At 39.3% G+C, this 27,449-nt stretch overlaps 1 protein-coding gene across 1 annotated transcript; it reads right to left on the bottom strand.

Annotated features, from left to right (window-relative positions):
- Window positions 1-109: 109 nt before the first annotated feature.
- Chrnb3 (cholinergic receptor nicotinic beta 3 subunit) lies at window positions 110-26,775 on the bottom strand. The gene is made up of 5 exons (XM_077792603.1): window positions 26,372-26,775; window positions 16,809-16,960; window positions 5,469-5,578; window positions 4,219-5,101; window positions 110-812 (listed from the first exon to the last, which is right to left on the bottom strand). Exons 1-5 carry the CDS (start codon window positions 26,421-26,423, stop codon window positions 678-680), a joined length of 1,332 nt encoding a protein of 443 aa, XP_077648729.1. The 5' UTR covers window positions 26,424-26,775; the 3' UTR covers window positions 110-677.
- Between the last annotated feature and the right edge of the window lie 674 nt (window positions 26,776-27,449).

Genomic DNA, 27,449 nt, shown 5'->3' with positions numbered 1-27,449 from the left:
GAGTATTAATGGATACACTTCTGGTAGTAGATGACTTTGTTTCTATTGTAAATTATTTTGATATGATTTTAAAGCAAGTCACAACTGACAGCAGGCTTCTACTTTCACCTTTAGGAAAAGCTTTATAAGGCTATGAATAAACCACAAATAATACCTGCCTTAGAGGTCTACATTATTCAATCAAGGTAATCTTTCAATGAAAGCCACCTTATGAGGAACATTAGTTGACCAGTCGCATCTTAGAATCTGTGTAATAATAAGTGTGTTGTACCAGGTGTGGTTGGACCAGAATAATTTCCCAAACCATTGTTGAGATTTATTCATCCACATTTCTAGAGAAGCACCTCAAGGCCCAGTTTGCAACTCAGACCAGACCACAGGAAGATGAATAGATGCAGGAGCTCCAGGGATTGCCCTCACAAATGGCATGACTTGGAGGCCTTCTTGAATTCTGTAAAACCAACTCACTTCAGTGGTCACCAATTAACTTGGGCAAAGCCACATTTACTCAGGTTTCTCCCATCAATGATGCTTAATATCTGTGAAGACTATACAACCGCGGCTCTTAGGATAAGCAAGTGCATGTGGATTCTATGCACATACTAGCCACGTGTCAGTTCTAAAGTGTGATTTTTGTCTTTATGGTATGTCTTCTAAATGGTTCTGGAGACTTGTTCCTAATGGTAGCTATGTAGCCACATCTTCAAAGCAGGTGTGAAAATAAGAACCGAGCCTGTAACTGACACTATTAGAAAGAGCCACAGGAAGATTCGGTCCAGAACTTGAGCTACAAATTTCCAATCTTGTACTACCTGCAAAAGAGAAAAAGATACCTCTCATTCAAGATGCTGGGCAACTATTCTGAATTCTTTAAGTAATTTAAAAAGAGTAATATTCAGATTTGTAGCACTTAAGTTTTCAAATTCACCTAACACATTGCACATGATAATAGGCTCAAATTCTATCCAGTGATTTTACTAATTGTGCCCAAAGAAAACAGCTTTTAAGCTGAATATACAGAAATACTCTCATCAATATTTAAAAAGTAAAATAAAAACAATAGAATTATTTATGTATTTATAAACATTACTTTTTCCACAAATGAAAAGCTAATATATCTGCTGCCACAGGTCCAGAATGACAGACACTGCCACAGAGAAATGACCAGGGGAAGACAGGCATTCTTAAGGGAGAGAGGAAATGAAGACCTTATGTAGCTAGAAAGGAAAATTGGGGTGGAATAAACACTAGGCTTAACTGAGAGAGGTCAGAGCAGGATCAAGCAGCAAGAATAGTAAGTCTGAAAGGGAAGAGTGGGTTCCCATATTTTAAGGGGAAATAAATGTTCCCTTTCTACTGGTCCCTGATTTACCATGGTTCAACAGCAAATTCTCAACTTACAATGATGCTACAAAGATACTCATTTAGTAAAAATTGTACTTCAGATTTCGAATTTGCATCTTTCCTGGGGCTAAGGATATGCAGTGCCATCCTCAATCTTGGTTCTGGCTAATGTAGGGATTCTGATGGTGAAAATTTACAGGGAAGCATTCCCCGGTGAGAAAACTCCCAGGGGTAACATGCACCCTGTTTCCCACCCTTACAATGCCCGGTAATCTCTCTTAGGATCTAATAATATAGCTAATATGTGTGCAATGTCTAACTGTATAGCAATGCCCTGAGATGCCTCTGCCTCAGAGCCTGATCAAGCCTTGACCTTGATTGCAGGCACATAGCTCCTGGGAGTCAAGGACTTGCTTGCTTGATAACTACAATGTTTCACCAAGCTCTCTGCTCCTGGAGCTGCCTGCCTAACAATAACTTCAGACAATGGACTTTATTGAGAGCTCAGATATGTTAACTGTGAAATGTAACTGCAGAATAAGCAATCTTACTGATACTCTAAACAATAATGAGGTTATAGTACTAATGACCTAATGTAACCTATTGATATAAATAAACGTGGCCACTTGGATGAGGAGCTACTCTGCCACCTTCCCTGCCTCTGCACCCTGTCTGTGTCTCCTTTATTATTATTCCTTACAGGCTAACATCAGCTGCAGCCCCTAGTCAGCTCCACAGTCAGGTTGGCAGTTTGGCGTAGGGGGACAACCAACCAGAGCTCTGAAGTCTGATAGGTTAGTTAGATTCAATGCATTTACGATTTATGATATTTTCAACTTATGATGAGTTTATTGGAATGCAACCCCATTGTTAGTTGAGGAGCAAGTGTATATGGGATTCTGTAAAAATGGAATAGAACAGGAAGCCGGCCTGCCATGTGAGAGGGGAGCCAGAACACAGATTGCTACTGCAGGAAGCTACTGGCATTGAACTGAAATGTATTCCGAGCTTACAGAGGTTAAGAAACAAGACCTTGGGGAAAATGCACTCAAAGAAGATACATTATAATATTTAAAATGTCAACCTTATAAAAGTGCTGGGATCATTAATGACTTTGAAGTCAGGAGGAAAAGATAAAGCTAGGCAAACAGGGAAATGGGCCCCCTGGGCAACTTTCTGTGCAGCAGAGCACAAACAGCTGCAGGTTTTTGCTCAGAAACTTGCAAAAAGGCTATTCTTAAATCAGTACCAACGTGACCTGGAGTGCACAGCCTCTTCAAAGAAGGAAAATGCCTGATCAATACTTTGATCAGACTGAAGCCTGCATGAATACCTTGTGGACACTGAGTGCCTTATCTAGGATTGGGCCAGGAGCTGACTTCCTTAAACCTCTAGATCCATATAAATCCCTGGACAGTAGCCATTCACTAGCAACCCTCTGGGGTCCCCTTCCAGTCACAGGAACTTAGCTTCTCTTAGCTTTAATACATTCTTTTACTTTGCTTTTGCCGGTTGCTATCCGTGAATCTCATTCTTTGAATTTTAAAACAAAGAATCTACCCAACTCCAAGCTCTGTATTAAAATTTTACTCCTCTTGTCTGCATTATTCTGAATTTTCCAAATTCCCAATAGTAATCACATGTCATTTTTATAATTTTAAAAAACTATTTAAATCTTTGCAATAGTATTTTTAATGATATAAAGAAAAGGCACACAAAACTCCTACTTAATAGCCAAAAATGCTTGTTTTGTAGCAGCAGTAATTTTTCCATCATTTAAAAAAAAGTTTTCAAGTAGATGAAAAATGTGACAAGCAGTGAAGGAAAGGTCTGTGTAGGCAAGATAAAATAAAGAAGAATATTTCCAAAAAAAAGTTCTGTAAGCTTATTTATGGGGCCAGGCTCTTGGCATTAATTTTCACCAATTTTAGAATACAATAATTGAACCCTATAAATTGGTATAAAGATGGGACTTGTTTAAGCACATATGCTGGGCACACATTGCATAATTTACACTTTCTTTCATTTATTCTTCATCATACTCTTTAAGGTAGGTTTTAGAAAACAGAAGCTACAATTGAGTAATCTGTTTACCTGTTTGAAGTTGAGTCATACAGCATGGGTGTAGGATCTGAGTCTAGCATGATTTTGAGTTTGAAATCTACTTTTTTTTTTTTTGAGGTAGAGTCTCACTGTGTCACCCAGACTGGTCTCCTACTCCTGGGCTCAAGTAGTCACCCTGCCTCAGCCTCTTGAGTAGCTGGGACTAGAATATTTGCCACCACATTGTTTTATACTTTTTCTTTTAAATCTGTATACTATATAACAAGATACTCTTCCCTCAACAAAATAGCTAATTACTAAATTTTATGTTAATTTTAAATTTTATTCTTTCTGGCTCCCCCCCCCTTAAATACTATATATGAAAACATCTAACATCTCATGAAAAATGAGAGAGAAATGACCAGACACCAGGATATCCAATTGAAAAACCATGATTTAATTATTTAAAATAGAATTGAGGAATTATAAGGAATCATGCTTAGTCTACTAAGATCCCTATTGTATGTCAGAATTTGTTTTAAAATTTGTGCATTAAGGATGATAAATAATAACGTCACATTTTAAGCAGTGACAGCATTGTGTTGCAAATAAAAGTTGAAATAGTAGCCTTTTGCACAACTCAATGGCAGCATTGTTTTTAAAAAAAATGGTTATTTTTTAGTTTTAGGTTGACACAATATCTTTATTCTATATTTATGTGATGCTGAGGATCAAACCCAGTGCCTTATGCATACTAGGTGAGCACTCTACCACTGAGCCACAACCCCAGCCCCATCAACGGCAGCATTATTGTAACTACAGTTTACTCACCTGGCTGATAAAATGTTCTTTCTTTACATGTCTTGAAATGTATCTAATAGACTCTGCAGCTTTTTCCAGAAAAGCAACCAGAACTTTTTCTCCATTGCTAAGCTGCTTCTGTTTCTTTTTTTCCAGGGCTTTACCTTTTACTACTGGTTTACTCTCATCTTTATCTGGGAAAGAGTATCGATCCACATGGTCCTTCATGCAGAGTAATTTAGGAAGTTTTTGCAGAAATAGCCTCTTCACCCAAGGGGCCATGGGATGGTAAGTCGAAGAAGATCTGTGGTGAACATTAATTACAAAAACAGTAACAATAATGGACAGGGTAACGAAAATCATAATGAACAAAAGGTATTCTCCAATGAGTGGAATGACTTTTGAAGAAGATGGAATTATTTCTTCAATTACTAAAAGAAAAACTGTCAGAGAAACCAAAACAGATGTTGATAATGAAAGTTTTTCACCTTCATCGGAAGGTAAATAGAACACAAGAACTGTTAGAAAAGACAGACCCAGGCAGGGGATTATCAGAAAGAGAGTGTAAAATAAAGGCAGGCGTCTCAGGACGAAAGAATAAGTAATGAATGGATAGGAATATAAACCATCTCTTCTGTTTCCCTTCATTCCTCTTGCATTTAGTATTTCCCATTCTCCATTATCAAAGAAGTCTTTTCTGTCAACATTTTCATTTATCAAAATAAGGTCAACCATGGTACCATCATAAGTCCAGGATCCAAACTTCATTGAACAATTCTGCTGGTCAAATGGGAAAAATGTAACATCCATGGTGCATGAACTTTTATAACTGGCGGGAGGGGTCCAAATGACGGTTCCATTCGATTTTATTATGACCTTGGTCATGAGGGAGCCTTCAAAACGTCCATCCGCACTGTCATAAAAGTAGGTTCACGTTAGTTAGTTAGTTGAGCACTTATTAGTTCTTTAGTTTGTTTATTAGTTACCATTATTATATTCCTACTAGTTAATTAGTTTTTAAGTTAGTTGAACACCTTTGAGTTTGAGTTTTTTCCCCTCCAACACAGTACTACTTTGCTTTTATTACTTTCTTACTACAATGTTAAACACTGTTTTAAAAAGAAACAATTATTTTGTGAAGCCGTGAATTTCTCTTGATTATTCTGCCCCAGGCTTCTCTTTTTCTTCTTCTCTTTTGCATTTGTTGCTTATGTTTTTGCCCCAGACTTTTCTATACCAGTGTTAATATATCCAATGTGACCTTCTTCTGTAATACTTACTTTTCAAAGAGAACTATATCAGGAAGCCAGAGAGATTCTGATGGAACTTTGATTGAATGAATTCCACCATATTCATCAGGATTCCAGCATAATTTGTGGTCTGTCCATTCCTGTAGGAAATGAGTTTATTGTAATTTTATTCTGAAAATTCATGTTAGACATTAGGATATTTAAGTTTCTGTTAATTTGCCAATCCATTATTTTGTTAAGAATGGGAAATTCACCAGGTTAGACCTTATAACCCTGCCTGGAAATCTGGAATACAACTGATCTCATCTAGGCCCACATCTTGTCTCCTCGTTGATTTCAAAATCACCAGATTTGCCTCACAATGAAGAGGTTTAACAACAAATGCCACTGATTCCTAAAGTATCTTTTCAGCCTATTTTCTCTTAAGAAACAAACAAAAGAAAAGCAATGATAGATATAATTCAGTTTATTTTGGGAGGGCTGATCCAGTGAGATTGTCATCTCTGGATCATAAGTGAACATCACTCAAGAGTCTTGGATTAACATCCACATATTATTTTAATATGAAATATCCAGAGGGATGGGGGTGTAGCTCATTGGTAGAGCACAACATGTACTCTGTGTTCAATTCCTAGCATGGTTAAATCTGAGTTTATTTTGCAACTCCTAATTATGGTTTAAATTTATATGCCTAATATTGTTATCCTCCATATGCTTACATTTTTCTCTTCATACAGAAGAAATTATTTAGCATGTTTTATAGGGCTGTTGGAACCAGATCAAAAAAACTTAACTATTAATTGACTGCATTATGAAAGTCAAGAATATGATGTATGTTAAGTATTTTTTGCATGTCTCTTATAAATACTAAATACTCTAGTTTTTATTTTGATATCCCCATAAATTCTAAACTTGGATTTCTTCTGATGTGTAAAAAAAAATATTTGCCTGTCTCACGTCTGTAAATGAAAACATCCTTTTTAGAAGTTGCAAGCATTTTGGTACTTCATTGTGCCTTCTAATGTAGTTATGCCTGGAGTATTTTTGTGCTGAAATACAAATTATTTTGTTATACAAAGAAGAAGGAGGAGGTGGAGGAAGAAAAGGGGAAGGGCACAAATGAGGATGATATATGGATGACCCAGTTACTGCAGAAGTGAACTTTATGTTAAAATTTTGGATCCAGACTCTTATGAAATCTGACCTGAAAATTAAATTCTTCCATTCCATTGTCTCTCATGAGGATAGTTGAGTAACCATGTAGAATAATGTTAACTGACATTTCCAAGAGTTAGAAGGGCGTGCCCAGCGTGGATGCTTCCTGGAGCCCTTTGATGCCAACTTTGCCATTAAAAAGTCAAGAGCTGGCAGATGGATGACTCCACTAGAAGGTAAAATACTGAAATATGCATGATGCCTGTAAAGTGATGGAACTGTAAATTCCAGATGAAACACTATCTTAAACAAAATTTGATCTAAGACAGAAGCCTTTTAAAAGCTAAAATCTAAAGCATAAGAAAAAAAATACTTTTATCATTCTTACATAGGTTGACAATTTAAAGCATTTACCATGTGCACTTGGTGCTCTAAGGATTCTCTATTTACCTGGCAGTTGTTGATTTTCCTGTCTCTATAATTTTACCTTTTCCAACATGTCCTACAAATGAAATCATGCAGCTTGTCGATCCTGACCTCTATTTAGCAGTGCATTTGGAGTCCTCTATGCCGTCTTGGCAGTGGTTTCTTCATTTTTATGAGTGAGCAGTATTGCATTGTATGAATGTACCACACTTTATCCCTTCACCAATAGGATATTTGGATTCTTTCAAGGTTTTGATGATTGTAAATAAAGCCATTGTTAATGTTTAATACATTTGGGGGGTTAAATAAATTCTTATTTCTCTTGGGTCAATAGGATAGGATGGCTGGGTCATAGTGTTAGGGGACAGACAGGTGAGAATGGTGAGAACACAGGTTATGGAAATAATTCTATAAAAAGGGCCCACTGGGCTGACCCCCATATGCTTTTTTTCTAAGAAACAATTTACCGGTTGCCCTGCTTGGCCTAAGTGAACAGCCTATGTCACATTCCTCAGCAAACTACCTGTTACCTGCAGGAGAAATGCAGGCCCAAAATAATATTGATATAAGGAACCCAAGTTACAGTGAGGCAGGAAGATTTTGTGACCCTTTTCATAGACCAGATTTCAAAACTCAGGAAGATAAGGATAATTCCTTCTAACCATAAAATCAGAAGAATATATGGTTAGAATTCAATTAGAAGTGGTCAGCACGGGACAAAGTGACCTAAAGTTGTGACGGCAGTGGGTACTCGAAAGTCTGATGTCATCTTGCTGTCAGTCAAAAGTCTGGAGGTGGACCTAGGTGGGATCTCTGGAAAACCTCTCTGGGATCCCCAATAAAACTGGAGTGCAGGAGAGACACACTGGCCCACTCCTCTCTGAGAGGACCCACACTCTCCCTTAAGAGGGACCCCTTTCCCTTTTCCTATCGCTTCAATAAACCCATTCCTGTGACTCTGAGTGACGTGTCTGAAATCTTTCTGACTTGATCTCAAGAATTAGGGTTTGATGGTGCATGCCTATAATCCCAGCGGCTCAGGAGGCTAAGGCAGGAGGGTTGTGAGTTCAAAAGTCAGGCGCTATGCAATTCAATGTCTCTAACTAAAATACAAAATAGGGCTGGGGATGTGGCTCAGTGGCTCAGTGCCCCTGAGTTCACTCTTCAGTAACCTCCCCACCCCCCCAAAAAAAGAATTAGTGTTTGAAGGGGGGGATCTTCATGCTGCCTCAGTTTCTCAGAAGTCCCCAGTTCTGTAACAATAGAGTAACTATCTACTTAACGATAGAGTAACTATCTGTTTAATTTTACACCATACAGCCAGCTTTCCAGAATGGAGGAGTTATTTTTCATTCCCACTAGCCGTGTATGGAAGTTCCAGTTGTTTTCATCTTCTCCAGCACTTGCTATCATCACATTGTTAAGTTTCTCCATATTTAAATAGATGTGAATGGTGTCTCTTAGTAGTTTTTATTTATTTATTTTACCTTTATTTTACTTATTTATTTTTATGTGATGCTGAGGATTGAATCCAGTGCCTCTCATGTATGAGGCTAGTGCTCTACCGCTGAGCCACATCCCCAGCCCTCTTAGTAGTTTTTAAAATGCAATTTCCTTATTTACTGTTCATGTATCTTATTTAAGGTCAAATGTTTTGCATATTTTTTTACTTGGGTTGTTTATTTTCTTATTACTGCATTTTTAGTCTTCTTTATACGTTCTGGATAAAAGCTCTTTATCAAATATTTCATTTGCAAAGATTTCCTCACAATGGACACGTGCTATGTTTGCCACCTCCCAGTCATTTGTCACTCTGGTAAGAAGACCCCTTTCATTGTAGGGAACCACCTTGTCCCACTCTCAACTCAGCAGCATTGGGTGAACAGAATGGAAGTGGAAGAGCCAGTAAACTTTCTATATGCTGATGCTAATTTGGATTAGGTTCCCTTTCTCTTGCAAGTAAGAGGTTCTCAGTTGATCCTAGGAAGAAGCTGAGTGGTTATCAAGCTGCAGCACACAGCCAAGAACACCAGAGACAGCTAAGCTTGGGGAGTTTGGCCAGAGCTGTGCTTTTATACTCTAGGCCCATCTTTAAAAAAAATAACATGACTGAACACAGCTAATGAGACCAACCTACAGTCCTCTGTTTGGGGCACAAAGATTGCTGGAAATGAAATTGTCTTGTTCTCAGATCCACTTTGCTTCCTTCTACAGAAACAATGGATTTTTACCTACACCCAGCTCTTCCCTGAAAAGCAGGAGAGAGAATGGCAAAAATTCTAAGTTTTCTGCTTTGTTGCAAACTGCAGCAAACAAATACCAATTCTACAAATTGTTCTAAGGGAACTGGGGCAGACCCCAGGGGGAGAGATTTCTAAGCCAGAAAGATTCATCTTGCTTACCTGACTTCCAACAGTAGGATTAGCAGCTGTGGCCAGGGATAATGTGGATGGGACTCACGGTTTTTGAGGAATTCATTTATTTAACAAATATGCAAAGCTTCCCCAGCACTGAGCACTGTGCTTGTACCTGCTGTAATGTACTCCTGGCCAGGGTCTGATTCCGAAAATAAAAAAGCAAACTAACACATAATACCCTTGTTGTTATGGAGCAGATGGATTGGGCGCATGGTACAGAACAAAGGAGTAGATAGGGCAAGTAATTCTGATGAGGTGACATTTCAACTGAGATATGAAAGGTGAGAAGCAGTCAGAGCACTAGGTGGTGGTGTGGGGCAGGCAGAAGATTGGCTGTAGGTGGAATAGCCTATGTGAAAGCTGATATAGAGGAATGAATGAATGAATGAATGAATGAATGAATGATGTGTCTGAATCCTTGGGGATATGAAGAGATCTATAGTGCGATCAGGCTGCATTCCTAACCATATAGAAAAGGGGGCTAGGTGGGACTTTGGTTAATGCTACTTACTTTGGTATACTTAAAACATGAAGCACACTGAATTAGAATTTAAAACTCTGAGTTGCACATCTGGATTAACCTTTGCTATTTATACAATTTAGACAAATCACTAATCTTTACCCTTTATGCTGTAGTGCAGGGTTGAGGGAGATATTCCTCACAACCTTGGTGACCTTTCATAACCAGCCCTGAGGAATCAGAGTTCATTCCTGAGATGCCCATGGGGGTGGGAGGCAACCAGTTTCTACCAGATTGAGCACTTACCATGGGCTGGGTCCCAAACCCCAGGATGATTGTGGGTGGAAAACAGTACACATTACAGGGAGTGCTGTAGCCAGCAGCCAGCTGAGGATTCAAAATCCAAATCCTCTATCTTGTGCTCTTAGGAGCTGTGGGATATTTCTGGTCATTTCTCTAAAGCCCTGACTGCAACTGGAGATTAACCTCCTGTCCCTCTCTTTTTATACTAAAAGATTAGAAATAATATCCCATGTTTGTGTAGCATGTTCTAACTAAGACTCTCAAAGCCCTTCACAAACATCAGCTCCATGTTGCAGACGTTCCTGGTTTGAGAGCTGCCGTTTTGCAGGAAGCAAAGAAGACAGGCTGTATCAGAGCGAAATATCAAAAGTTAATCCATGACTAAGAAATTTTTTTAAAAAAGGAAAAATATTCCAAGTCTAGGTTTCTTAACTTGGAAAAGTGCAATTTCAAACTCATATCAAGTCCATATTCTCTTAAAATTGTCTTTTTTGACATATATTACCTAGAATATCGCTCATAAATGCCTAACTATTACCACAATGCAAAACCAATTTTTATTTAAGTTGAAATCATAAGATGTTTTTACTGTAAATAAATTCCTCAAATGATTCTTCCTGTAATACTAAGACTAAAAGGTAAAAATAAGCAAATTAAGTCATGGGTCACATACCACATTTTGGTCAATGACAGACTATATATGTGACAGTGGTCCCATAGATTATAATGATGCTGAAAGATTCTTATCACCTGGTTGTTAGGTAGATTAGTTGGCCACGAATAAGTGGGTAGAGGGAAAGGATGATGAAGGATAGATATCAGGCCTATGCACCAAGAAAAATCCAGGAATCATAAAACTGAAACAGTGGGGAACCTTATGTAACTGGGCAAGCATTTGGGAATGAGATCTGAATGTCTAATCTCCCGCAAACTGTAGAGAATTATAAACCCTGGAGGGAATTATTACTTAAAATCCTGGTGACCTTAACTGAAACAGATGAGCATCTGAGAAGTGGTTTCTGGTATATCGAAACATTCCCCACACACCAGCTACAGCTAATTATAACCCCTCAGGGGCCACTATTTTTTTTTTCAGAAAATGTCATCATTATCTCTTGCAACCAAGTTACTGGAACCTTCCGTTATTATGTAAACTATGCCACAACCATCCTGTCTACCAGAATATTGAGACCCTCACAAAGAAAGCTTGCTGGGAGCTATCCAAAGGGTAATAAACTAAATAAGGAGGGACAGGGAAATCGAGGCTGGAACAAAGGACTCAGTTTCCTTAAAAACTCCAGCCTGTGAGCACCATACGCTCCTTTCTTCAAGGTGGGTGTGCAGTTCCTATGCTGTACATTACCTTCGCTTCTCACTTTCTCTATGAAACTTTTGCTTATGACTTTGTGTTTCACTCAAATTCTTTGCAATGATGTCACAGTAACTGGAACCCGAGGACTACATTGCTGTCCCAGCTCAATTTGGCCCCCAGTTCTGAAACATAGTGACTGTTATGTAGGGTTTAGTAGGATGCATTCCTCATATTTGTGGTGATGTTGATGTGAATGCACCTACTGTGCTGCTACTTGTATTCAAATATAGCACATACCACTCAGCACATAGTAGGCTCTCAGTGAAAGCTCACTGACGTTCACTGTCATAGTGATTATTCATGATAACGTGGAGGTCAAAGGGTTTTACCCTTGTGTCATTAGAAAAAAAAGGTGTTATGGTTTAGATGTGAGGTGTCCCCCAAAAGCTCACAGGTGAGACAATGCAAGAAGGCTCAGAGGAGAAATGATTGGGTTGTAAGAGTCTTAACCCAATCAGTGAATTAATCCCCTGGTAGGGATTAACTGAGTGGTAACTGGAGTGGTAGGGTGTGGCTGGAGGAGGTGGGACTTGGGGACAGGGTAATGGGATATATATTCGTATCTGGAGAGTGGAGTTTCTCCCTGTTTCCTGATCACCAAGTGAGCTGTTTTCCTCTGCCACACTCTTCCGCCATGATGTCCTACCTCACCTTGAGCCCCAAGGAATGGATTGAGACCTTTGAAACTGTAAGCCTCCGAATAAACTTTTCCTACTCTCCAATTGTTTTGGTTGGGTTCTTTAGTCACAGCAGTGAAGAAGCTGACTAAAACAAAAGGTGATTTCTTCCATTTCCTTTAAGATGCTTACAGTGCTGTTTTCCTAACCTTGAACATGGTGGTATAGAATCTGAGGGTGCTAGGGCACTAAGACCTTTCTCATGTAGTCAATATTAATAATATATTTATGGTTTATAGGGTTTTGGTTACTCTCTGGAAGTACAAAGAAGCAAGACAAACAAGTTTGCAAAATAAAATCAATAAAATAAAAATAGGCTTTCTCTGGATGTCACTATATTTGTGCTTTATAAACACCTTTGGCTGAGAGGATAGAAAAGGAATGTTTAAATATATACCATAGAAGAATTATGAAAACAGAGAATCAGATGAGAGGATTGGGTACAGAAACAAACAAACAAACAAACAAAAAAGCCCCAAGCATGTCAGTTTTGTATGCTACAATGGAACATGCTTTGTTTCACATATGTAGAATTTTATTCTCTGTGGCTATGAATTAGAAAGCATTGGTCAGGCCAGGCACAGTGGCACATGCCTGTAATCCCAGTGGCTCAGGAGGCTGAGGCAGAAGGATCATGAGTCATGAGTTCAAAGCCAGCCTCACCAATTTAGCAAGGCCTTAAGCAACTCAGCGAGACCCTGTCTCTCCATAAAATATAAAAAAGGGGGAGGAGACTGAGGATGTGCCTCAGTGGTTAAGCGTCCCTGGGCTCAATCCCCATTACCGAAAAGAAAGCAAGCAAGCATTGGTCAGTATGTGGGAAGGAAATGAGGAAAGAGGAGAAACTGAGCCCTTAGGTCTTCATTTTGACTGAGGTACTCTGGGATCAATGCAAAGAGTTTCCAGTAGGTTGGCTTGGGTGTAGTAGTTTTGGGAAATCCTGTTACTGGGCATAATGTGGGGTTCACAACTTCTCTACCTTTTAGGTTTGCAGAACTTCTGTTTGTCCTGTAAGACCCAAATTAAGTATCTTTTCCTCTTGGAATTTTCCTTGGCTTTCTCCCTGTCTCACTGTCATTTTTGTATTGCCACAGACATATACATTATATGTACTTGTATTGCAACAAGTACATATTAAAAAACCTTATATGTACTTCTTTTTGGTATTTATCATATTATAGATGTCATTATCATTATTAATTAAATATGTTTTTGCATATTAATGTTTTTTTTTCTCCTTGAAGGCAGCATTTGTCTTGGGAGTTAGTTAGCAAAGTGCCTAGTACTTAGTGGAGATTATACGACATACTCTTAAATACTGTTGAACAAATGGAAGATGGAATGAATATTTTCTCCTAAATATCCTTCTATACCAGCTCCCTTAGATAGATGTCCTGGAGGTTGAAGGATCAAAAGTCTTGAAGACCAGGATTAAGAAAGGAGAAGACAGGAACGGCACTGAGAGGAAGACAGGACACCTCTGTCTGTTCCATTCAGTCTAAGATAAGGGAATGAGTCCTTTATAAAAGCCAGACTTCACTGAGCAGTGTGTGACCTGGGACAAGTCTCTTCAAGTTCCTAATGCTTAGTAGGAAAATAATAGAGAGTAGGGAGAGTAATAAAACTACAAAGTAGCTGAGGGAATTAAATGAGATCATTCCCATGACACACTCAGCATGGTGTTTGAGAACTTAATCACTCAGTAAATCTTAGTTATTATTATTAGCTGTGCCAGAATGGAAATCTGCAAAAAACACCAATGATAGCAGTTTGTTTAAGCATCAATTTTGTTTTATTGTTATTATTATTTGTGATACAGGGGATTGAACCCCAGGGCCTCTCATATGTTAGGCAAGTGCTTTGCTACTGAGCTCTATGGCCAGTGTTCTATGCCATTTTTTATCCTTCATCTTTCTTTACCCTCATAGCCTTAAGAAAAAAAAAAGGTGTAAAAATCACATGTAGGCTGAGGTCAAATGCCTTCTTTTTCTGTTAACTTCCTAAGCCTTTACACTTTAAAATGTACACTATATTTTAAAAGTGTCGGTTTTCTCTCTCTCCTGCAAGCTCAAATATAGAACTTCTTATTGGTCTTTATCAACTCCAAATAATTCTAAATTTTGCAGCTTCTAAACTGCAAAAGTGAGATAATTCACAGAGAAATAAGATAGGTATATAACAAGATATGTTTGTTTAAATTGTATTTATACATATACATTCCCAGCTTAGTATTTTCTCATGGATGTTTATTTTTATTTGCAAATAAAATAATATGCAGATTCATTTCACAATTTGCTCATGTATCTATCAATTAAGGAATGAGGAAGAGAAAGTGATAACAAGCATATTAATTCTCTAAGTCTGATTAATGTTTTGGGAGTGGGAAAAATAAAACTTAGGTAATCTTCTCTTCAGTTTCTTTTATACATTTTTCCTTATAATCCATTAGCAGGAAGAACTGAACAATATCTACAAATCTTGAATAGGTAACTAATTTATTTCAATATAAGCAAATGAAAAGTATTACTTATGTATGTTACAATTAAGTCAGATATTTAAGATATCCCCATGTGGAATATTTAAAACCTCTGGATGGATTAGGCAACATCTGGATGTTCATCAAAAAATATTTGTGAACAAAACAAAAATAAAAAAAATAAGCAATTAAACTAAAGTTATCAGCTATTATCAAACAAATGTCAATATCTTCTCCTTTCACATAACATGCAAGATTGGGTTTTGAAAGGTAATTCTGACAGTTCCAGAACAAACGCCTCTGAACAGAATTCTCTGGTTTTAGGAAACAGGTGATGGTCGAATAATCACTCAAGAAGAAAATGGAAAACTACTCAAAATACATCTTCAGTTTTACTGGGAAAACATGTATTGGGTATTTTGTTTTGGGCTTCACTTTTTCAGAAATTTATGATGGGCAGCCTTCTATTATTTCCTCATTTCGTGGTCAGTTCTTTCCAGGGAACAATTAGGGATTAGAAGTACATTCTTCCCATGGAGGACCAGAGAAGACAGGTGAATTTAACCCCACTTCTTTTCTCATCCAGTAGCAGTTACCCTGATTGGGGGAAAGTTGCATCTTGGTGTCTCTTTTTCTTTTTCTCCAGGGATCAAGGTCTGAGTCTCACTGTCAGAGTCACTCTCCCACCTGCCCAAACCCCATGGAACAGTTTTGCTCCCAGAAGCCACACCAAAGAAAGACGTCTTCCTAGGAGATGCAGGGCCACTCACCAATGCTCACAGAAGAAAACAAAGAGGATAGACCTATCTCAACCATTCCCAAATCTCTCCCTGAGGAACTCAATATGCTTTTTAAAATAAATATTTTTCAGACGGAAGGTTGTCTAAATAGAAAAGAATTTCAGCAACTGGATTGGCAGACACACTCCTCGAATTGGATTTACCTGTTTAAGCCACACATTTGTTGTCATCAGTTGATTCTTTTCATCCTAAAAAAAAAGGACAATTAAAAAGATTCTGTGAATTTAAATGGAAGGAAATTTGTATGTTTGTCTTTTCATTAGAAAGAACTTTCTGTGAGTAACCAAATTATATCATGTACATGTATGAATATGCCACAATGAATCCCACTATTATGTATAACTATAATGTATAAAACTATAAAAAAAAACAAGAACAAAAAAATAATTAAAAAAGAGGAAGAAAGAACTCCCTGAGTCTTACCTTGAGGGTATTCATGAGTCTCAACTTAAGAACAGTTAAATGACATGGGATCCTAACATATTAGGCATATTTTGCTTGAGATGAAAAATAATTATTAAAACAATTAGAAGTTTATTGTGGCAATACTTACATAAAATTACACAATACAGAAGGCACTTTAATGGTACAAAATAGAAGGAGATATTAGCTTGACTGGAGATAAACTCTGCATGATTTTCTAGAAGGAATGAGGCCAGCTGTAGTGGGTGAGGTAGGGGAGGGGGAACTTGTGCCACATGGGAGGATTATTTTGAGTCTTTGGGAACCAGATCAGGATGATTTTGCTGCATTTGGGGTTTAAGCTCATTGATTTTTCTAGAACATAATCATGGCAGAAGTATGAGTTCAACAGGGAAATGAGCAGAGAGTGGAGGGAAAGGTGAGGGGTTTCCCAGGGAGAGAAATGGTCCTTCTTCCATGTAGAGTCACCACTGCCCTGTCTCCCTGCAGGAACAAGCACCCTGCCATCCCAGAGCACAAAAAGAGGAGCTGTGGTCACACCAAATCATCCTTGGGTTTTGCCTTCCTTTGTGACCAGCTTCCCACGCTGCTAGGAGCAAGGCCTGAGCTAGCAACCACGTCCACCCCTCAGCCTTAAAGTCCCACAGTAATAGTGTCACAGTGAAAATTCACTCTATGACGACTTCACATTCTTTCTTCAGGTCATTTCACTGGCTCCGTGGGGGCAGATTTTCTTTCCTTCATAAATTATTTTTAAAGTTGAAATGTCAGACAAGGGAAAGAAAAGAGTCTTAGACTCAAAAAACAGGTTATAAGGAATGCATTTTTTGTTTGTTTAGCTTAGTGCCAAGGATTACTCACCACGTCTACAAGCTGAGATATTTTCAATCCAAAGTATACTTTTATGGTGTCATTAGAATTTAAGACGGGGCGAACCCATTTCTGATAACCTTGGAATAAATGTCTGAGGAGGGCATCTTCATTTTCGGCTATTGAACTGAATTCTGCAGCGGCTGGAAGAATCATGAGGGAAACTGAATTAACCTCAGGGGCAGGACGGCTGGCCTAAGCTGAACCTTCACCTGTTTCTAAGCAGCCTGATTCCACAGAGGCCGCTTCAAACAAGAGAGGATTTTCTAAACCCATTTCCCTGTGTCCACCCCCACCTCCCTCCAAATACACACAACTGAAACCAGAACTTTTACTTTACCCAGAGCTGTTCTCGCTAACAGATTTTCCCCTAATGGGGTGGACAGCTTGTTTTTTTTTTTTCTTTCATATCCCTAAACAAAATCTACGGTATGTGTGTTGTCATTGTGTGTATGTTGTAGATGTACATGTGTATGTCATCATATGTTTATGTATGTTGTCAGGGTCTTCCCCTGGAGCTCCATGAAGACTGGCACAGGTTCCACATATTCATTTACCCAGCATCTAGAACAGTGCCTGGCCCACAGCAGGTGCTCATTTGATATACATGGAATCAATGAACCAGTGAAGCAAGACCATTAGGGCCTTTTTCCATGCACTTGCACATTTTCATTGGACACCTTGCCTCGGGTCTTTCCCTGTTTTCTTGCTTTGTTTCCTCAGGAAGTCCTCCATTATGAAATCCCTCCTTGATTAGCAACCAGGTTCTCATGCTTTTCTCAGCTCCCAACTATGTGAGAGCCTAAGAAACATCCTGATTTCAGATTGGAACTCTCAAGTAAAGGGATGTCTTGGGAATGCAGTCTAGAGATGAGTTTGGTTTCTTTTCAATGCTGTTCCACCAAATTGAAAACAAGGCTGTATCTGGTTGTTGTTTTGTAAATATAGCCTCGTTGTCTATTCAACACTTGTTAATATCCTAAAGCAACTCATTCTGTACCATATGCTTTAACAAAAAAAAACCACTTTCCCAGTGAGAGATATGATGGGTGAGGATAGCATATAAGACGTGCCCCAGCTCCCCAAAAGATATACCCAAGAAAAATCCAGATTGTCAGTTGGATGAAAAGCAAAAGAGCACACATTCCCTAGGTGCACGAGTCTTCCACAAGCACGTTGCTAAGACAGTAACAGTTCTAGGTGCAGCCAAAGATTGCTCCACAGGCAGAGATAAGATGAATGGGCTGTCTGTTCCAGCCCCTTTCTCTTTCACTCAGGAAAGCATATTAAAATGCAAACAGGAGAGGTATGCTTATTTATTTATAAAGTTAACCCTCCTCAAACTTCCATACTTGGACTGTTCGTAGTAACCAGGGCTGCACTAAGGAGCAGCACAGCTGGGCAGCTGCCAGCACATCAATCACTGAAAGCCCTAAAGTCTTCCTGGAACTTGTAAGGGGAGGGGAGGAATGGAAATTCCCAGAAGCTTTCTGAGGGAAGAGGTGTTCACTTGCTCAGACAGAAATTCTTGACATGACCCCTGGCACCTCTTGCTTTCTTCTTCCCCACATTCAGTATTTTGTCCTCCAAAATAGATTCCAACTCTTATTAGTTCCTGTCATCTTCAGTGGCACCGCCCTACTCACAAATCTTCTGGGCTGTTTCCTAATTGTTTCTGTGTTCTCTGTCTTGATAGCTCATTTTTCACAGCAGCTAGAGTGAGCTTTTAAAAAACAGAAGAGGATTATGTTCATTCTCTGGTAAATAGTTTCTCTTCAAACGCAGGAGAAATATCGCAAGTCCCTACTGAAAGCACATGAAAGAAAATACAAAAAGAAAAAGGAGGGACTGAGCTGTAGCCCAGTGGCAAAGCACTTGCCTAGCAAGTGTGAGGCACTGGGTTTGATCCTCAGCACCACACACACAAAAATAAAGAAATAAAAGAGGCATGATGTCCATCTACAACTACAAAAACAATAAAAGAAAATAAAGAAAATGGAGGCAGACCTCAATGGACCAGAGGGGCACATCTTCGGGAGAAAATGGCAGCAGGCTACCTGGAGGGTCTGGGTTTTATAAGGCCTTAGCAGAGCCAGGTCATGGAGGAAGTAGTTACTTTTGGAGAACCCTTTTGGGGGGCAGGGCCAGGTCATAGGAATTTTGGTGGCAGGATCATTTAGGGCAGGGCAGGAGGGCGGGGAGGGGAACAGTTGTAGATAAGGGAAGTTCACTGAGGCCTATTGTCCATGTCCCTGTTTACCTTACCGTGGTCTCCCAGATGCTGTGGCCCTGCCTAGGTACTCCCTATCTTCTCCCACTCGCCCTCATCCCTGCTCCCTAGTCCCCCAGACCTATGTCCTCTTTTCAGAACAAGCCTGGATGCCTGGGCTCTGGGAAGGCTCTTCCCTAGAGAGCCTCGTGTCCTTCTTTCACTTTGTCTAGTCTTTGCTCAAATCATCTCCTTTGAGAGGTCCTTCCAGATTATGCTGTCCAATAATCCCTCTCCATTTTCTCCCCTGATGGTATTTTATCTTCCATTAGAGCACATAATTCTGCTGCTCGTTTACTTGGATTTTATCTGTCACAATGCGTAATATCAGCTGCAGAATGTTAGGGACTTCTTTTCCACACCACTCTTTTCCCAGCTCCTACAACAATTGCTGGGCACATAGTAGTTGCTGAGAAAATTGTTATTGAGTGAACAAAAACTTGAACCATGCAGTTAGCTTCTTGGCTTCAGTTTTGCTGGGTGGTATTTGGGGAGTCAGGGCTAGAATTGAATTGCTCAGGAGAAGAGAGAAGCAGAGAGGACACAGATGTCTTCCTTATCTGAGCTTTACCCTGCAGCAGGGAGCCCACTTGCTTGAAGGTAGAGAATACCTTTTGAAAAACACTCATCTTAGTCTTTTTATATTGCTATAACAGACTTCCAGAGACTGGGTCATTTATAATGGACAGAAATTTTTAGGTTAATGGTTCTGAAAGCTGGAAAGCCGAAGATCAAAGGGCTACCATATGGCAAGATTCTTCAGGCTGCATCATCCAAGAATGGAAACACAATGAGAGAGAAAGAGAGGGAACAAGATGGGACCAAACTTGTTCTTTTGTAAGGAATTTACTCCCTTGATAATGGCATTAATTCATGCTTGAAGGTGCCCCATAACCCAAATGCCCCCCGTTAGCCTCCGTCTCCTAACACACTGCCACATTGGGAATTAATTTTCCAACACGTGAACTTCAGGGGACACTCTAGTTCTCTGCTCAACAGCCATCTCCCTTTTCCCTTGGTAACAGATGCTGAATTTAATCAGAGTTGCACGGTGCCACTTAAAATGTTCATCTCCCAGCATCCCTTACAGGTAGGAATGGCCTATGAATCACATGTGGCCAATTAAGACACAAATGGAAGCCATTAGGTGGGGTTTACAGGGAAGATTGTTAAAGAGGACGGACTCAACTTGATGTGCCCCTCTTTCTTTCTCTCAGGAAATGAGACATGATGCCTAGAGACTTGATACCCAAGTATATTGCAAGCTTAACTAAAGCTACACGTGTAGGATGGCAGATTAGAAAGTCAGACAGAAGCTTCATCTCTAATAGTCTAGGATTTCTTATCTCCCTATTTCTTGGTATGCGAGAAGAACAATTCCCTATTTGGTAAGTGTGCTGTGCATCTGAGTGCTGCCCTGCCTCAGGCACCACTTGAATGGTTCCTGGGGTCCCTAAATACTAGATTTCCTTGGGAGTCCCTGCATCCCAGTTTAGCCCAATTAGTACAATTTTCTAAGGACATCCTCTTATAATGGATGGAGACACTCCAGAGATGCTGAGAACTATTAAATAATCATAATCCACAGGTTTCTCAGTTAAGACAACCCTAAGCCCTGAATCTGGGGGATTGGAGATGAGCAAGGGCCCAATTTCCCTTCTTGGCAGGAAAATTGCACAGTCATGGAGTTGCATCTTGGGAGGGAAATCTAAAATCATGATCTTGACATCCCCCATATTTGCCATCCCACAGCTATACCCTCGATGAAAACTTTTGAGTCCTGCTTTTTTTTTTTTTTTAAACCAGGATCTGAAGGAAAAAGAATGGTTCTGCTTTTCTCCATGTCAGATGGTGAGGCTTCTATCTGAAGCACATAAACCTGTACTGACTGTTAGTGACTAAATATTTGTGTCCCCCAAAAAATCATATGCTGAATTCCCTGATGTGACTGTTAGTTGGAGAAAGGACCTCTAAGGCAGTACAGAGGAAAGGCCATGTGAGACCTAGCAAGAAGTCAGCTATCAAACCAAAAAAAAGGTCTTCACCAGAAACTGAACTTGCTGGCACCTTGGCCATGAACTCCCAACTTCCAGAACTGTGAAAAATAAATGCCTACTATTTAGATAGCTAGTTAATGGTATTCTTTTATGGAAGCCTAGGCTGATGTGCTAGTCATATTTTCATTACTGTAATCAAAATACCTGACAAGAGCAACTTCAAGGAGAGAAAGTTTAATCAGGTTCATGGTTTCTAAGGTTCAGTCCACGGTGGGTCAACTCCATTCCCCTGAGCCTAAGGTGAGGCAGAACATCACAGCTGAAGGGTGCAGTGGAGGAAAGCAGCTGCCTCATTGTGGCCAGGACATTCAGACGGAGAGGAGGGGAAGGGCTGTAGGGAAGATGAACCCTCCCAGGGTATGCCCCCGAGATTTACCTCTTCCAGCCATGCCCTATCTGCCCACAGTTACCACCTGGACCACTCAAACTAGGATGGACTAACAAGGTCAGAGCTCTCAAAATCTAATCATTTCACCTTCAAACATTCCTGAATTAACACAAGAGCTTTGGGAGGGAACACTTCCTATCCAAATATATCAAATCCGTTAATAGCTAAGAAATATCTATTCTGACCCAAGCAACAGATCACCCCCACACACTGTCAAAGTTTTTAATGCTTTCTCCCTAGTATCTTCAAAGTTTCTGAACCTTTTCAAAATAGCTGCAGTAGATATAGAAGGTAGGCCTAGATGGGTTTATGTTTGTCTTTCTTGTAAAATAGAATATTATGAGAAAGGGCAAGGGCTTCTCACAGTTGATTCTGAAACCAGGGCCTCAACAAATATTTGATGATGTTTCATGAACAAACAACGAATCAACTAAGGTCAGAAAGGGTGTGTTCTGTGACATGGGGGGAGGAGGCAGTGATCCAGGTTCACTACTCCAGGGAACGTAAAATCACAGATGTGCTCAGGATTTCCAGGAAAATTATTGTTTTAAGGATTAAATGGATTCTTGACAAGTTGTGTTGATGAAATCTTCGCAAATTGACTTATCTTTTAAATTAATTGGATAAGACCAATGTTCTAAAATGTATCTCAGTGATCTACTGATGAACCCCAAACTGATCTTAGAAGAGGAGTGGCCCCTCCCGGAAAGACTGGATTTCACAATTTCAGCGAAAGTGAAGAGGAAGAAAAAGAAAAATGATAAAGAAGTGAAGACAAACTGGAAAGGACTTCTAAGATCATCCAAGTCCCTCATTTTATAAGTGTAGATACGGTGGTACTCGGAGGGAAAGTGACTTACCCAAGGTCACCCCACTAGTGATGGCAGGTGTGGTCTTCTGTCTACAAGGTCAATAATATTTCTACCTGCCCATAATTTTTTTGAACGTTGAGGGGAACAACTGGCTGTTACCTCCACTATGGCCTCATTACCACATAAAAATTATCTCAAGAAATTTTTTTCAAGAATATTCCATGTTTAATTCTAGGAACATGTATTGCCAATTTTTTGTTTTGTCGTTAACATTTTATTTTCCAAAATGTTTTACTGTTTGCTATAGTTTGGATTCTTAGTTTCCCCTCAAAGGCTCATATGTTAATGGTTTGGTTCTCAAGGTGGTATTATTGGGAAGTGGAGAACCTTTAAGACATGGAAGGTTCTAGGTCACTGAGGCCATGCCCTTGAAGTGGTGTGAGAGTCTGTTCCCTTACTTTTCCCTTTTGTTCACTGGTTCATAATGTAAGGGGCTTTCCCCCATCACATTCCTGCTGTCATGTGCTGTCCCAACATGGGCCCCAAGTAACAGGGCCACTCTCTCATGGAGTGGAATCTCCTGAATTTGAGCCAAAATAAACATTTTATCTTTACAAGTTGATTATTTCAGGCATTTTGTAATAATGGCAGGAAACCAATCAACCCACTATTGTTTAAAGCCAGCTACCAGGAAGAGTGCTATTCTAAAACCAACTCACAAATAACATTTGTTTGGTCTTTAGGAAGACACAGCGTTGGTTGATGGTTTTTTGTAATCCTACTCAAATCTCCTTGTGCTGTGGCTGATATCTGACACAGAGCACTTTTCCTGGGGGCCTCTTTGTTGGGGACACCACACTGTGATCCCTTTCCTTGGAGGAGGACATACAGTGCTTACAAGGAGGGAGTGTTTCTGCTTCAAATTAAACCATGGTCTCCCCACATTTCCTTGCTTTGAGTCCTGTTCTTCACCCCTTCACGCCCTCCTCCCTAATACACACTTGGTCCAATGCAGCATCCGTAGATGCTGTTTGCTCCATAATAGAGCTTTTCACCATCTCTTTTGGTAAAGAAGAATTCTGTTGCCCTTATCAATCCCTGTTCTTCCCTTCTCCTTCCTCTCCTCCCTGCTTAATCTTTACCTCATTTTTCTTGGCCAAAATATTTCCTTTGAGACCAGACAGGCGACTCCATGGGCAGAGGGCAAGAAGAAGGAGGACCAGAGAGGGCCAGAGAATGCATGAGATCAACAGGGACAGAGATGGAAAGCACTTTGCCTAATGCTATTTATTCCCTCCACATGGAATGCAGGCTGGGAAAGGGCTTCAGGAGAGCACACTGCTCTTGGCTCTGAATGCTGAGTTCCTTGCCAAGCTCGTCACTTGTTACATCAAGAATCTGACAAATATTTATTTAACATTGAGAGGCACTAGACCCAGAGTTAGAGACACGAGTTCTGGTCCTGATTCCAAGCTATGTAATCTTAAGCAAAGCATTGATCTCTCTCCATAAAAATGGGGAGTTGATGATTGCCAGCAGTTCATTTGTCCTGTACTTTCAGGATCTTTGTGTCCATGCAACAGCCAGAGTGTGGTCCATTAATGCCTGGATTTTTGCTGCTTTGAAGATACAAAAGAGAGCCATGGTTGAAGATATGCCATTCATTGGGGAATAGCCCTTCACTATGGCTGCTGTTTATCAGAACAGAAAGAGCATCCAGGGGGGTAACTAAAGCTATGGAGGGATTAGAGGGAACTCGCTCTCTAAAGCCTAGTGAGTAGGATCATGAGGGATTGGGGTGAGCCAATCAATGCCAGCTTGAGACAAAGAACTTCTCCTTTGGAACCTAAGGCTTGAGCTTCTGGTCTCTTTATTCCTGGCGAACTTTCCTTTCTTCATGAGCTCAGTGTCCTCTGCCCTCTTATCACCCCCAAATCAACATACACTGTCGGCCAAATTTTGACCAACTCACCCACACCAAAGCATAAATAACTGAAAAGAAACTAGGTGGAACTTCCCATGATGGTGGTTTCATTGAAATTAACATCATTGTTTCTCTTCAGTCAGAGAAGAAAAGAAATAACTGAAGAATTTCAAACCCCAGCAAGTGTGATTGACAGAGAGACACATAATTTTTGTTTTGACATACATCTTGGTATATCTTGGTTTTGCCTTCCATAATTACCTTCGTAAAAAAAAAAAGCATACCATCAATCAGGCAGGCTCTTGTGCCAATACATGGAGTGAGCCCTCAGGGTGAAATCAAAGAGTAAATATTTGGTGGATTCTTTATTTAGTGGATTCTTGCTGGCATGAGAACTTATTAGAATGACTTTCTTTTATTCTTTCTTATATTCCTGCATTCTGGAACTACCTTAGGATATAGTAGATGCCCAATGAATGTTTATTGGATGAATAAACAGACATCAGCTAGTCATAAGAATGGTGAGAGGATGAATAAATATAGTTCCTGCTTTCTGGAAACAGACACAAACACACAAAATATGAATCAGCAACATAAGAGATGTCACTCTTTTTTTACCAAAGCTAGAAATATGAAAAGTTAAGGATTTTCCCCTACAACTTGACAAAGTAGTTTTGTGTGATTAAAATAGTGTCTTTACAATGAGTGGTAAGGTTAAAGTATTTTAAGAGAAATGATACACATCTAAAATTATAAATAGACTCCAGAGGATCTAGAAATAGTCACAAATGTGAGATCTGCTTACAGGGTGTTAGGTTTATTACAGATCTATGAGAGACTGGTACAGGTCAGGTTTCATTCCCAAACTCTTAAAACCTTCTCCATGGAGAACAAGGTTTCCCTCCAATTCCAAATTTTTATGGAATTCTTATTGTGCATAGAAGATGATGTAGAGTTGATCCTAGAGAGTTTATGCTAATTACCCTTGCTAACCAGTGAGATGATTTCTCCCAGAAAAGCAAAGTCAGAATCAATTTTTCCCCCCCAGTAAATGAACGATCTGATAAATTAAGGCAGAAAAACACCAGACTCTTGTACCTTCATTATTCGCAAAAACAGAAGTTGATTGATATCTTTAGTATTGGCAGGTTAAGACTTCTTGAAGATAAGATAATGTCCAGGTGTGCTTCATAGCCCTATGACTTTTAAGTCTAGGATTTATTTCTGAACTTGGGCAAGTTTATCCTACTACCTCCAGTTCTCCATCCGAACATTGCAATAACGAAATGTGGTGAAACTAGTGCTGAGAAATAAATACAGATTGCTAATGGAACACCACTTTTCTCACCCTCGGCTTCTTGGCTTTAGATGGTTTTTGATTTCTGTGAGAACAGTTTTCTATTCTCAAGTTTACATAAAATGACCACTGTCTCCTGTGCTTTTCAGTCTTTCCTTTTCTCCTACATTTCTCTCTTTATTCTCTCTTTTCTCTTTTGGCCTTTTTCTCTTATCTTTTATCTGTCCTCTTTCCTTATCAAAAATTCCTCTATTTTCAGGTGAATAACAGTCATGGTAATACACACATATTGAGAGACATTTGATATATTTTTTTGTTCAATTGTGACAAACAAATAAACCAAATCTTCACATGTACACAAAGGTATTAAAATATTTATATACATCTACAGGGACCTACTGGACAAAATTAAATATCGACACACAGACCTAGTAATTCCTAATTGATATGATACAAAAATGTTGATATAAAAAAATTTCTATGGCAAATATTTTAACAATCTTCTGAGTAGCCATCTGCATTCAGTAATATTTGCCCTGCTTTTAATACTTCCTACCATGCTCACAATGATTCAAAAGGAGTAATATACAATAAATAGCCAGAACATAAACCTTATGGAATTTATAGATGTGACTTCTTTAACAATATTCAGATTACATAGAATTATCCATTCAAGCCACATTCTAAAGATTATCCTAGAGGCGTGTGTGCCCGTTTGCAATTTCAACACGAGCAACACTGTAGTTTTGCTTTCTTTGCTTAAATAATTCTACAATCACAGTTTAATTTAGTTTAACTTGAGCTTACCTGAGAGAGTGATGCTGAGGATGAAAGGTGCAGGCAGAAAATCTGTTAGCATCGTGATGTCTGTTTGGGAAAGATAATTTCTTCCTTCTTAAACACAGAGCATTTCCATTGCAAAAGGAGGTTTTGTAAAGAAAACACAGTGGTTCAAAGTCAAGATAGAACCCAAGGGGATAGTAACCACCTGCAGTGAGATTAAAATAGTCTCCAACCATATCGCTTTAGCGTGATGTTTCCTAAAGTGCATTTCATTGATTTCCAGTGAGCTGTCAGGTCCTGTAAGTCTAAAACATATCTCTGGGTCCTAACTCCTGACTTATTAATTTATTCTCTTGCAGAAAGATGCAGAGTTACAGAAAAAGGACCAAGCTAGGCAACTTTGGGATGCTCCATGATTTTCTTTTTTATGGCTGGAAGATCTGTGTAAAAGAAAAAAAATCTGCATTTTATAACCTCCAAAATGCAACTTTATAACATGCAAGTTAGTGAGAAGTTTCCTATACTTATTATTCCTCTAGTGTCTTTTCATTTTGGACTTGGAGTTTACAGATAATGGATATATCTGGCAGCCTCCCTTGTCTAATGGAGGCTGTATTTTAACATTAGAACATTCTCCGTGTTTCCCCTCAAGCCACCAGACCATCTCATCCTAGCTACAGAAGAAACTATGGTAGGAATTTGGACTTGTGTTCATTTATGAGACTGATAATGCCATCCTTTCTTTGTTTCACCTTCTTCACAGTTGATCAGATGTCATCTCGTTCAGTACTGTACATCCCTAGAGGGCCCTTAATCAATGCAAATCTAATGAATGGACAAGTATAAAGTTAGGGCTACAAAGACAAGACAGCCAGGTGACAGCAAAGAGTTACCCAAATGGGGGCAGACTCCCAGGGCAACATTCTTCAGGGCACACATGAATTCAATTTAGAGAGGCTGATTTAGTCCAATTATAAAATTTCTCTGTGATGTCTCATTAAACCTCCATTATGTATGTTAGTCAGCTTTCTGTCACTAAAACAAATAGCTGAGATAATGAACTTATAAAGAAAAAAGGTTATTTTGACTCATGCTTTTGGAG

The sequence above is a fragment of the Urocitellus parryii genome, chromosome 14 (assembly GCF_045843805.1).
Source record: "Urocitellus parryii isolate mUroPar1 chromosome 14, mUroPar1.hap1, whole genome shotgun sequence".
NCBI lineage: Eukaryota > Metazoa > Chordata > Mammalia > Rodentia > Sciuridae > Urocitellus > Urocitellus parryii.
Note: the sequence above shows the minus strand (reverse complement) of the source record. Positions and strands in the feature narration are given on the sequence as shown.

What these genes read in the sequence shown, in the direction of transcription:
- Chrnb3 (XM_077792603.1), bottom strand. Translation starts at nt 26,423, where the DNA reads ATGCTAACAGATTTTCTGCCTGCACCTTTCATCCTCAGCATCACTCTC. An exon ending in CCTCAGCATCACTCTCTCAG is followed by an intron (nt 16,961 to 26,371) that starts GTAAGCTCAAGT and finishes TGATTCTTCCAG; the next exon opens with CCGCTGCAGAATTCAGTTCA. An exon ending in AAGAACATTTTATCAGCCAG is followed by an intron (nt 813 to 4,218) that starts GTGAGTAAACTG and finishes TCTCTTTTGCAG; the next exon opens with GTAGTACAAGATTGGAAATT.